Genomic DNA, 13296 nt, shown 5'->3' with positions numbered 1-13296 from the left:
TGGAAATGGACTGGGATTATGCTCCCATGAGACGAAACCTTGTTGGACCTGACACTTTGTATGTAAACGGCAAGTGCCGATATTTTGATTTGTATATAAAAACTAATTTAATTAAAGGTAATTTGATCGAATTACAGATGTAATGTTGAATGTAATTTGATATTTTATTTTATCCGGTCCGTTAGTTTATAGATAGTAATCAGTGAATTAAAATGATATGTAACTGTCTCAAAAAGTAAAAAAGATAATTTTCACTGTTTTGAAGTAATAGTCCGTTCTTACTACTAAACCAAATGTCAGCGCGCACACGGCTTTGACACGATTTCAACGGCGTCATTTCAGAAATAGCTACGCTTCTCTTGAAATGTAGCTTTTAGTCCTCATTTAAGGAAACATTTTTCGATCTTGCTCTGAAACAAACAATTATCTAAAATTATTGTCATTGAATTGCTATCATATAAAAAAGTTCTATATTAATCAAAGAGCAATCTATATATTTATCAGCGAAAAGTAATTATCTTCGTGTAATTGAATTGCTATAGTATAATATATATATATTAATTTAGGAGCAATCTATATATTTATCAGCGAAAAGTAATTATCTTCGTGTAATTGAATTGCTATAATATAAAATATATATATTAATTTAGGAGCAATCTATATATTTATCAGCGAAAAGTAATTATCTTCGTGTAATTGAATTGCTATAATATAAAATATATATATTAATTTAGGAGCAATCTATATATTTATCAGCGAAAAGTAATTATCTTCGTGTAATTGAATTGCTATAATATAAAATATATATATTAATTAAGGAGCAATCTATATTTGTCAGCGAAAAGTAATTATCTTCGTGTAATTGAATTGCTATAATATAAAATATATATATTAATTAAGGAGCAATCTATATTTGTCAGCGAAAAGTAATTATCTTCGTGTAATTGAATTGCTATAATATAAAATATATATATTAATTAAGGAGCAATCTATATTTGTCAGCGAAAAGTAAATATCTTTGTGTCATTTAATCTCTATTATATAAAAATTGTTCTATATTAAGTAAGGAGCAATTTATATATTTTTCAGCGAAAAGCAATTATCTTCGTGTAATTGAATTGCTATAATACAAAAAAAGTTCTATATTAATCAAGGAGCAATCTATGTATCAGCGAAAAGTCTAAGTACGTTATACGTCCGTGCGAAAACCGGAAACACTAAACACATATTAGGGGTGACTAAAGATGGTCTAAACTGTAATTTAAGAGATTTTCCTTGTATCACTATTTTTTAATTTGTTTGTCTATTATATTTTTTAAGGTATTGAAGTAATAGTTTAATTATAAAGAATGGGCGGAGTGAGCGTAGCGTAGCGAATGAGCCCTTCTTTATCATTAAAATACTTCAGACTGTGTATCGCATGAGTGGCAGTAGGTTGATTTGTAAACACGCGAAATTCTTAATGATTAAGCCTAGTACTTATAAAAACCTAGTTTAATCCTTCAATAAGTGACGCCCCCCCCCCCAAAAAAAAAAGCAACAACAACAAACAAACAAACAAAAAACCGTGTATTATACAAAATGTCTGTGTATTGATCTTAACCTAATTGCCTATTTGTCTTATAAGATCACCGATCTGAATATCCTGCTGTGCAGTTTTGGAGGTTTTATGATAGAAATTGACCCTAAATGGCCCTGAGCCAATAAATAGGAAATTGGCCCCTACTGTGACATCAATACAATTAGCAGGAGATGCACAGCAGGGGATTGTCATGCCAAACATTCCTTAAACTAGGCCTTTAATGATGGCCTATCTGCAATTTCATTGGCTGAAAATGTAGGTTGTTTTCTAATGATGAGTAGTTTTTTTCTTCACCTGGCGTGTCTAGAAAATAGTTATAATCGTAACATTGTGAATGTTTCCGTCTCTTGTTTAAACTGCACGTCATTTTCTGCTAGCCAATCCCGACGACATATTGAGAACCGTGATGATCAAATAGGCAGTGTCTACCGCAAGGTGCTCTTTCGCGGATACACGGATGACACCTTCACTCAGCAAATACCTGTTCCGGACTGGATGGGAATTGTTGGACCTATTGTGAAGGGGGAGGAAGGTGATTCGGTCAAAATTTTGTTCAAGAACATGGCTAATAAGCAAAGCTTCTCAATCCATCCACACGGATTTTTCTATAACAAGCAAGGGGAAGGTAATTCATTGTTCATTTCGTTGTACATATTTTTATTATTCTAGTTCATTTAGTTTTTTATATAGTTAGTAAGCTATTTACAAGTTTCGAATTTCCATTTAATCAATTATCATTTTCTTCAAGAAATATTCATATTGATATTCTTCTGCAGAACATATTTTTGTATTATAAATTTGAATAATAATAATATAAAAAAATAACTGAAATAAATTTCCTGTATAATCTGTTTCGTAAACAACCACAATATGTCCGAGCATTTAAGCCGACTATAGCGCATTTTGTTTTTCAGCTAACATTTATAAACTGTTTCGCAAGCTAAAACATTTTCTTTGAGAATATAAGCCGGCAGTAGGATATTTTCGTCAATTCTGTTCAGCAAGAAAACTCAGTTTGTTAGATGATTCTTTCGTTGATAGAGGTAATTTATTTCCGACTTTCTTTTAAATTCAGGTGCCCTTTATGAAGATGGAACGTTCGGTGCAGATAAGCTGGACGATCATGTCAGCCCTGGCGAAACCCATCTCTATATCTGGAACGTCACTGCGAGACACGCCCCTACAGCCGACGACGATGCCTGTGTAGCTTGGGGGTACCATGGGCACAGAAACCCAGCCCGGGACATTGCCACTGGTCTGGTCGGGTTCGGGCTTATCTGCAAGAAAGGTTTGTGGTTTGGTTTAATACAGTACAAAGGTCAATATATACTGCAATATATATATAGCAATATCAACATTCGCTCCGATTGGATAAGTGCTACGTCATTTAACCAATGATATACGACGTTACAAATATCAGCTAATATTTTATACAAAAATATATCGATAACATTTCTTTCAGAACAAATACACTATTTCAGAAATACTGCTGATGTTTGAACGTAATAAACAACAATTTAAAATGTAAATAAAGTTTGCTCGCATTTTCTCCTGCGTTTATGCTATATGAGCACAGTAGTTCAAGCAAGCAAATAACCAAAAAAAGCGATCAACCCTTAATTACATTTCGATTATTACTTTAAAGGCATAGTTTAAGGAATGTTTGGCATGACAATCCCCTGCTGTGCATATCCTGCTGATTGCACTGATGTCACAGTAGGAGCCAATTTCCTGTGTATTTGTTTATTTGCTCAGGGCCATTTAGGGTCCATTTCTATAATAAAACCTTTAAAAAAGCACAGCAGAATACTCAGGATTGAACACAGAGGTGCGCTTGCTGTTCGAACGGATATGAAGTATTATTAAAGATAAGTGCAACGTTCTGAATACTACAGGGACTCTTGATGCCAATGGAAAACGTAAAGATGTCGACAAGGAGTTTGTTGTATACGCCGATATCGCTGACGAAAGCATGAGCTTTTGCTTTGACGATAGCATTCAAAAATGCGGACAACCAGATGTGTGTCAGGCCAGGGCTGTAAGTATACAACTGTCTTTTTTTTACAATTTTGAAGAAACTTAAGCGCTCAATGTGTTCAGTCAGAGCAAAACTACACTGAATAGCACTTCAAAACGCAATGCTTTATTCAAGGATACTGGTGATGGTGATTTTCGACTATCAAACCTTATGCGCCACATCAATGGATATGTTTACGGCAACCAGCCCCCTTTCCAAATGTGTCCTGGAGAACGAGCGGTCTTCTACGTTATGTCATTGAATCTTGGCAACCACATCATGAGAATTCTTGGACATACCATGATTATAAAGCATAGGCGGTAAGTACTATTTCTGACTAAGAACAAATGTTTGATATTAGTATTGGCTTGGGAACCACTAATGTTTATACAAAATCAAATGCGAAATCTTATATTGGTAGTTAAACGATGATTAGAAACAGGAAAGTTGAAGTTGAGGTTTTGAATTTCTAAAAAAGTTTGCATACATGGCGCATGTTTAACCGTATACCTCACGTGGCCCGCCCATATCAAGTTCTTATATACCCGTCATGGGCAATATCATACTGCCACAAACTGACAGTACGGTTTTGACCATTGAGATGTACTGTCACATATCTAACGCGCGTCTAGAAAAGACATTTTAGGGGTATAAAGCGCTAAAATGTGTTAGAAATCTGTAACTTCCGGTGTGTGCAACTTTTCCAAACATTTTCCATAGCATTTGTTGTGCATCATTACTGTGTTTGGTGCATACTTCTGTTAATTGTTACAGAAATGATTACAGGTGAAATTGATTAAACTTGAAAGTTTGTAATGGTGTAAGGACTATATAAACTTGTGTTATGAATAATAAAATTAATATCGCATTTCCCGGCCAAGCAGTATTTCCCTCTTATTGACAATATGAACTGTCACATTGGAAGCCATGCGATATTTATATACTTTTGCTTGAGTCGTTTCTGTGTGTTTGCAGCACGGAGAACGCATTGGTTAACTCGGCCAGTTTTCTAAGCGCGTACACGGTAGCCGCTCATCCTGGCCATTGGCTTCTTTACTGCAGAAACCTTGCCCATGTCACTGGTGAGTGATGTAAATATCTCAGTCTAGAGTACTGACAAGTAAGACTAGTTCAGTAACATGTTACGTGATTCATAAACATCATGTTCAATGACAAGGTATTGGATTTCTTGTTTGTTATCTGAATGAAAGTCCTATACATTGATTGAATATTATAGCCACTGTATGCGTTTCTTCTTCAGAGGGTATGACTGCTTTCGTGGATGTATCAAACAAACCAGTACCTTCAAAAATCTCTGGTGTTGGTCGAAGGCGAATGCCCGGGAGGACCAGAACCTATTACCTTGCCATAGAAGAAATTATATGGGATTACGCACCAGGTCTCACTCATGACAGGTATGGACCAGTGGTTTTGGACGTAAGGCGTTTTATTCATTCGTAGTCACCAACTTTACTTTTAAGCTTCGTATCATACGCCAAACGGCTTGAACATAATTTAGCTCCTGGGCTTTTCCTTAAGATTTACCTTTTACGTTTTTTTTCTTTATTTAGGATTGTTGGCATTAAAATGAGGTTTGTGCACGTAAATTGGTTTAACCCCTGGTAAATTTACATTTTACTGACCGTTCCAAGGCGATAAACAACAATCCTTGATAAACACACCTAGTTTTGTGTATATAAAGTATGTATGCACTGTGCTGTTTGAGGAGTTTTGTGCTGCTCTTCCATGTTTCTTGTTTGTGATTTTTAGTTTTTGTGTTCTTTGTCTTTGGCGTTTACCCAGTGCCATTAAACCGGGTGTACGTTTAAACGTATTGCTAGTAAGCTTGTTTCTGTAGTCTTTCACACGTATTTATGATTGCAATTTTATAACATTCAAGCAGCAACCATTGCCATTAACTGTCACTAAGTACATTGATTTTATTTAATCAGCACTTATACATACGATTAAGTATCAGTTTAATTAATTGTAGAATTCTCTCAAACAGTATTCTACAAACTATAACTATAGACATTCCACACACATGAACAAAATGTTTGAATTATATTTTGGATAAGTTCCAGCTCCGTGTTTCTTCAACAAGGTCCAGACCGGATTGGTTCCCGGTACAAGAAGGCTGTATACCGACTATACACGGACGCCACCTTTACCACGCCAGTAATAAGAGGAGACAGGAACATCCACTTAGGTTTTACCGGTCCTCCTATTAAAGGCGAAGTAGGCGACAGAATTGTGGTTGTACTTAATAATAAAGCGTCCAGAGAATATTCATTTTTGGCCGGAGGTGTGTCCATGTCAAAGGAAAATGAAGGAGCCGTGTACAAACAAAGTGTTGGAGGTGAGTCCATCAATAACTTTGTGTTATTCTTTTTATAAGACTGAGACAGAGCATGATCATTTGCGAAACAGCGTTACGTAAATTTCTAAGGATTAAATATAAAATATGTATTGCCCAATCTATTACCAACTCTTAGCCATACCTTGATTTAAAACACTAAAGACATGCATGTGAAATCCATCTATGTCACGGGGGTGAAATATTAAGAAAATATTTTAAGGTTTAGAAGTTCCAAAGTTGATATTAATTGATATGTAGACTGGCGTGGGTTTCTCGATACATTTACTACTTATGGCTTTAAAACTTATAAGGAACATCGGCCATGATCGACAGTGCCTGAATTTCCCGAGAGGGATGAAAACATGCTGCTGTATTTTCCTAGCAAGTCGTTGTTAATGTTGTTTGAGCGCAATTTTATATCATCATTTTAGTTCAATGCTTTCTGTCGACTTTTAACCTTCCTTCTCTCTATTTAGAAATATCATCGATCATAATAAGCTCTACTGCTTACTTTTTAGTATTTGGAATCGAAAAAGACATGTCTTTACTATATCTGATATAGTATTACTCGGTGTTTGTTATAAAAATTAACATATTACATTACATGTAGATAGAACGAACTCGAGTCCAGTCATATTTTTTTATCCGGAGTATTTGTATCGGTATAATTATTATTATCTTCAAAGCAACAACCGCATCAGGAGTGAGAGTTGCGCCAGGAGCGACCACGAGGTATACATTCTTTGTCTCTCCAATTGATGCTCCGACAAAGATCGACCCAGACTGCCTCACATACATATATCGCTCCGCTGTAGACCTAGAAAAAGATTTCTACAGTGGCCTTTTAGGTCCCATGCTCATATGTAAACGAGGGACGCTCGACAGGGCTGGCAGCCAGGTTCGTTCCAACAAACTATCATATTCCTCTTTTAGTCTTTATCGGTTTGCGTTTCGATATAGCTGTAGTTCATTCTTAAATTACTGGATCATATGTAATCATTTCCTACACAAATGCATACATCTTATGGTAAATCAAGGCTAATCCTAGGATTCAATTCATTAGCAATTCATTTATTTTGTCAACTGAAATGCGTTCTTACAAGTGATAATTCAAAACAATGTTTTACGAAATGTATCTACCAATCAAGTTGAAAGTCTTATTCTGTGTATGACATTATTTTCCTAGAAAAAGTATTATACTAACTAGTTTATGTGTCTTCATTTGAAACCCAAGGTAAAGACATATAAATTGAGACGATAATACATGCTACATATATAATTAAAAGTACCTGTTATGCTGGAATACAATGCATAACAAGGTCCTGTTATGATGGAATACATGCTATAACAGGGACCTGTTATGCTGGAATACATGCTATAACAGGGACCTGTTATGCTGGAATACAATGCATAACAAGGTCCTGTTATGCTGGAATACATGCCATAATAAGGACCTGTTATGCTGGAATGCATGCCATAATAAAGGCCTGTTATGCTGGAATACATGCTATAACAGGGACCTGTTATACTTAATACATGCTATAACAAGGACCTGTTAAGCTGGAAAACATTCTATAACAAGGACATGTTATGCTGAAATACATGCTTTAACAAGGACATGTTCAGCTGGAAAACATGCTATAACAAGGACATGTTATGCTAAAATACATGCTTTAACAAAGACATGTTAAGCTGGAAAACATGCTATAACAAGGACATGTTATGCTGAAATACATGCTTTAACAAAGACATGTTAAGCTGGAAAACATGCTATTACAAGGACATGTTATGCTGAAATACATGCTTTAACAAGGACATGTTATGCTTTCAGCGACACGTTAATAGAGAATTCTTTCTAAACTTCCTCGTGGTTGATGAAAACCTGTCCCATTACCTGACCGAGAACATCAACATGTATGCCACCTCTCCCGCAAATGTCGACACAGATGATGGAGGATTTCAACTGTCAAATAAAATTAGAGGTATACTAACAATTGATATATTACTAATACGGATAATATGTTTGTTTCAATAGTTTCCATTGTATTACTAACAATAACAACAACGCCTTTCGTACATGTTTAAAATATTACGTATCCAACGACCTCAAATGTTTAAATAATGAATATTTATACAATACAAAACACTAGTTTAAATATTGTATACAGTCGTCAGTTAACTAACTGATTTTAAACAATTTGAAAATGTATGCCATCTTATTTATGCAAATATCCGTGTACATAACGTACACTACAACTGCATGTTTGTGTATGTCGAGTAGAAGATTACATACTTCAGTCAAGTGTATCTATTTCAGCCATCAATGGATTCACATTTGGAACACTCCCCGGATTAAACATGTGTTATGGAGATCGAGTCACGTGGCATGTGTACACGTTAGGACCTGGTATTGACAACCACCATGTGACCTTTGAAGGCAACAACTTCATGTTTGACGGCATGAATATTGACACAGTGTCTGTTTTCCCGGGAATGGGACAAACTGTCCGCATGATCCCCGACCAACTTGGTAGTGGCCTTTCTCGTTGTATCCTTTTATCGCATTTAACTGAATTTTGCGTCACGGTCACTCTCTGTTTTGATTTCTGATGTTTAAGAGTTAATATAAAACTATACAGACCCTCAATTTTTTGGCTGTGTTTTACTTGTACATTCAATTTTCAATGTTTGACATATTTACATAACAGGACGTAGTCGATTGCGCTGCGGTCAGCTTGGACTTGAACGAGAAGGGATGTTTGCTTGGTATAACGTCAGTTCGTGTGGGAATCGTATCAAACCTAGTCCGCTGCAGGGGCCTGGGTTCACACGTCGGTATTACATTGGAGCCATAGATGTGGACTGGGACTACGCACCTAACAAAGTGCACCCAATTACTGGGGAAAGTTTGTTTGAACCTACCAGGTGAGTTGTTAGTCTTCAATTATTCTCCATTAAACAAGTATCAAAATTTTCCATTATTCAGTTGCATGTGATTGCGTGTACTAAACATGATATATATTGATTACTTTATAAAGGTTAGTTCTTAAACCAAGCAGTATACCCATTTGTTCAAGTGTTAATTACACCATCTTTGTGTTCGCTTTTTGTATAGATTTTCCAATTTCTACGTGATCTATGAAATGTCCTTTTTAACAAGGTTAGGTGTTAGAACAAACCTTCAACATACACTGTTATGTGTAATAGTTAAAATAATTCGGGATAAAATTAAATGATCACTCTAAAGCATGCCTACCTTTATCTTTCAGTCCCAGTTTCATTTACGTGAGAGACGGATCTGACTTTGTTGGCACAATCTATACTAAGACCGTGTTCCGAGAATTTACTGACAACACATTCACCCAGATGAAACCTCACCCTGAGAACCTCGGCGTAATCGGTCCATTCATACGTGGAAATGTCGGAGATACCATAGAAATACATCTGAAAAATATGGCAACTTTTCCATTGAATATAGTCCCTAAAAACCTACCTTTCGCAGACGGGTCAGTTATAAGCAATGCATTACCTACAGATCCAGGCAACGTCGGAATATATAGATTTTCTATCCCACATCGATCTGGGCCAAAGAAAAATCAGCCAAATTGTGTTGGAACTATATATACCTCGCGGTTAGATCCACTGAAAGATGCACATAGCGGTCTGATTGGTCCAATGATTATATGCAAGACAGGAACTCTTGATCAAGGTGGTAAAAGAACTGATAACATTAATGTAGAGTTTTCAACAGCTTTCTTCACTTTTAACGAAAATCTGAGCCATCACAGTACAGCCAATTTCGCAGCACGGGCTCCGGGAAGAGTAAACGTTGCGGATCCTGAATTTGTACAAAGCAATCTGTACTTTGCAATAAACGGACGCATTTATGGAAACTTGAATGGCCTTGATATGAAGGTAGGGGATATGAGTGCTTGGTACGTCTTTGCAATGGGTAGTGTTTTCGGCGTCCATACAGTGCATTTCCACGGGCAAGTATATTTACGGAGAACAAAAATAACTGTACGTGGGGACGTTCTTGAGGTTTACTCGGGAACGTATGAGACGGTAGAAATGCAAGCGTACAATCCCGGCACATGGCTTTTTCATTGTCACGTGGCTCCCCACGTGATGGCTGGCATGGAAACCTTCTACAGAGTTATGCCTTGATTCATCAATCTTAAAACGTAATTTGAAGGTACTACCTAACAGTTAGCTTGAAATATAGTTAGCTTTAACAGTGTTATACTCCATTACTGTCTTTGAACATTACAATATGCTATTTCAAATTCAAGCAGTCCTTCCAAATGATCTCTTGTCAATTATGTATTTAAACGAGTTGCATCATGTTGCCTTTGTGTGTTTTGTCTTTCAATATGAAATGTTAGATTGATTATTTCATTTACGCGTTTTTTAGTTTAATGTAAATTACCAAGACACTTTTTCTTTTTCAGATAAAAAAGGTCACAGTCATCAACCTACGTGCTGACCATCTTGGACTCACAAATAAAAGAGGAACTCGACAAATAGCACAGCGTTTTATTCTTTATCTTTGCGGCCAGTCGCCTGGCAAATATAATGTATCACATTAAAATTAATATAAACTGAGTTGCATTCTAAACCACAACCTAGTCACCTCGTCACTTGGTTGATTCTTTAGTACATTGCCAATGGCCCTAGAGTTGCATTCTCAAACACACCCTAGTCACCTCGACATTTGGTTTATTCTTAATACATTGTCAATGGCCCAACAGTTGCATTCTAAACCACACCCTTGTCACCTCGTCATTTGGTTGATTCTCTCGTACATTGCCAATAGCCCAACAGTTGCATTCTAAACCACACCCTAGTCACATCGTCGTTTGGTTGATTCTCTCGTACATTGCCAATGGCCCAACAGTTGCATTCTAAACCACTGCAGATAGTCATCTGACCATATAATGACATTGACCATTGTTTGTATGATATTGAAATCGACAACTCAGTTGCATTCTAAAGCAAGCTTGATAATCAAATGCATGCTATTTTGTTGTTGATGTTTGGTATTACATTGCAAATCACACGAGAGAGACGTTCGAAAGGACTGCATATAGACACCTGACCATGTTACGTAGAACATTTGACTACTTACACAAAGTTTCACTCCACGCAGCCCAAGTCATCTGACGATATTATTTACATTCCATATGAGCTCAACTCTAAAGCATTGCAGATAGCCACCGGAACATATAATATATGGCATTTATAACCATCATTACGACTAGTCAGCTCACTCTATTATGTATAAAACTGACAATTAAAATTGAGGTGCATTCCTTAACACTGCAAATTGTCATCTGACCGTATTATGTATGACATTGCTCATGCCACCCTCAGATTCAGTCTAAAGCCCGCCGGATTATCACTTGACCATATAAATGTATGACATCCATAATGTCACAATGATATGAACTCTAAAACCCGCCAGAGAGATACCTAACTGTTTCATTCTGCATGACATTGACATCGGCAACATGTATTTCATACCCACTGGCTACAATGCTGCTTTTTAAAGCATACCTAGTAGCCATCAGAACATATTGATGTTCATTAAACGTTACAATACCAATAAACACACAGTTGCGTTTTTAAAACTCTGCTGAGAGATACCAGTCCATAATTGGTCCAATATGTATAACAGTGACACAGACTACATAATTGCAATCTATACAGTTGTTTCTTAAGTTTGTATATAGTCGCCTGACCATATCGTGTATTACATTCACAATATTTACTGAGAATCACTCAAACGCGCTGCAGATATTCGTCTGAACCTATCGTATATTGCATTGAGAATGACAATTGGGTAGCACTCTAATGCCTGCAGATATTCGCCAGACAATATCGGGTTTTACATTGGCAAGGACCACTGGCAGCACTCTAACGCATTGCAGATATTTGCCTGACCATATCGTGTATTTCATTGACAATGACCACTGGGTAGCACTCTAACATACTGTAGATATTCGCCTGACCATATCGTGTATTACATAGCCAGTGACTGACCATATCGTGTATTACATAGCCAGTGACCACTGGGTACCACTCTAACGCACTGCAGATATTCGCCTGACCATATCGGGTTTTACATTGAGAGGGACCACTGGGTAGCACTCTAACGCCTGTAGATATTCGATTGACCCTATCGTGTATTACATTGACAAATACCACTGGGTAGCACTCTAATTTACTGCAGATATTCGCTTGACCCCATCGTGTATTACATTGACAATAACCACTGGGTAGCACTCTAATTTACTGCAGATATTCGCTTGACCCTATCGTGTATTACATTGACAATAACCAATGGGTAGCACTCTAACGCACTGCAGATATTCGCCTGACCATATCGTGTATGACATTGACAATAACCACTGGGTAGCACTCTAATTTACTGCAGATATTCGCTTGACCCTATCGTGTATTACATTGACAATAACCACTGGGTGCACTCTAATTTACTGCAGATATTCGCCAGACCATAAATTATCGTGATTTGCATGGACGATAACCACTGGGTAGCACTTTAATGCACTGCAGATATTCGCCTGACCATATCGTGTATTACATTGGCAATGACCACTGGGTAGCACTCTAACGCACTGCAGATATTCGCCTGACCATATAGTGATTTGCATGGACGATAACCACTGGGTAGCACTCTAACGCACTGCAGATATTCGCCTGACCATATCGTGTATTACATTGACAGTGACCACTGGGTAGCTCTCTAACGCACTGCAGATATTCGCCTGACCATATCGTGTATTTCATTGGCAATGACCACTTGGTAGCACTCTAACGCACTGCAGATATTCGCCTGACCATATCGTGTATTTCATTGACAATGACCACTAGGAAGCACTCTTACGCCTTTAGATTTTCGCCTGACCATATCGTGTATTACATTGACAATAACCACTGGGAAGCACTCTTACGCCTGTAGATATTCGCCTGACCATATCTTGTATTACATTGACAGTGACCACTGGGTAGCACTCTTACCTACTGTAGATATTCGCCTGACCATATCGTGTATTACATAGCCAGTGACCACTGGGTACCACTCTAACGCACTGCAGATATTCGCCTGACCATATCGTGTATTACATAGCCAGTGACCACTGGGTACCACTCTAACGCACTGCAGATATTCGCCTGACCATATCGTGTATTTCATTGACGATAACCACTGGGAAGCACTCTTACGCACTGCAGATATTCGCTTGACCCTATCATGTATTACATGGACAATAACCACTGGGTAGCACTCTAACGCACTGCAGATATTTGCCTGACCCT

At 37.2% G+C, this 13296-nt stretch overlaps 1 protein-coding gene across 1 annotated transcript; it reads left to right on the top strand.

Moving 5' to 3' along the window:
* The first annotated feature begins 5 nt into the window (after window positions 1-5).
* Window positions 6-11364, top strand: LOC128208645 (ferroxidase HEPHL1-like). Its single transcript, XM_052912192.1, has 14 exons — window positions 6-58; window positions 1960-2207; window positions 2658-2870; window positions 3478-3620; window positions 3735-3919; window positions 4575-4681; window positions 4861-5014; window positions 5684-5958; window positions 6645-6856; window positions 7790-7940; window positions 8276-8488; window positions 8667-8883; window positions 9228-9351; window positions 11332-11364. The coding sequence occupies exons 1-14, from the start codon at window positions 6-8 to the stop codon at window positions 11362-11364; spliced, it is 2328 nt and encodes a 775-aa protein (XP_052768152.1).
* Window positions 11365-13296: the final 1932 nt, after the last annotated feature.

Source organism: Mya arenaria, chromosome 11, assembly GCF_026914265.1.
Source record: "Mya arenaria isolate MELC-2E11 chromosome 11, ASM2691426v1".
Lineage (NCBI taxonomy): Eukaryota > Metazoa > Mollusca > Bivalvia > Myida > Myidae > Mya > Mya arenaria.
The sequence above is the reverse complement of the archived record's forward strand: the minus strand, read 5'-3'. Positions and strand labels throughout refer to the sequence as shown.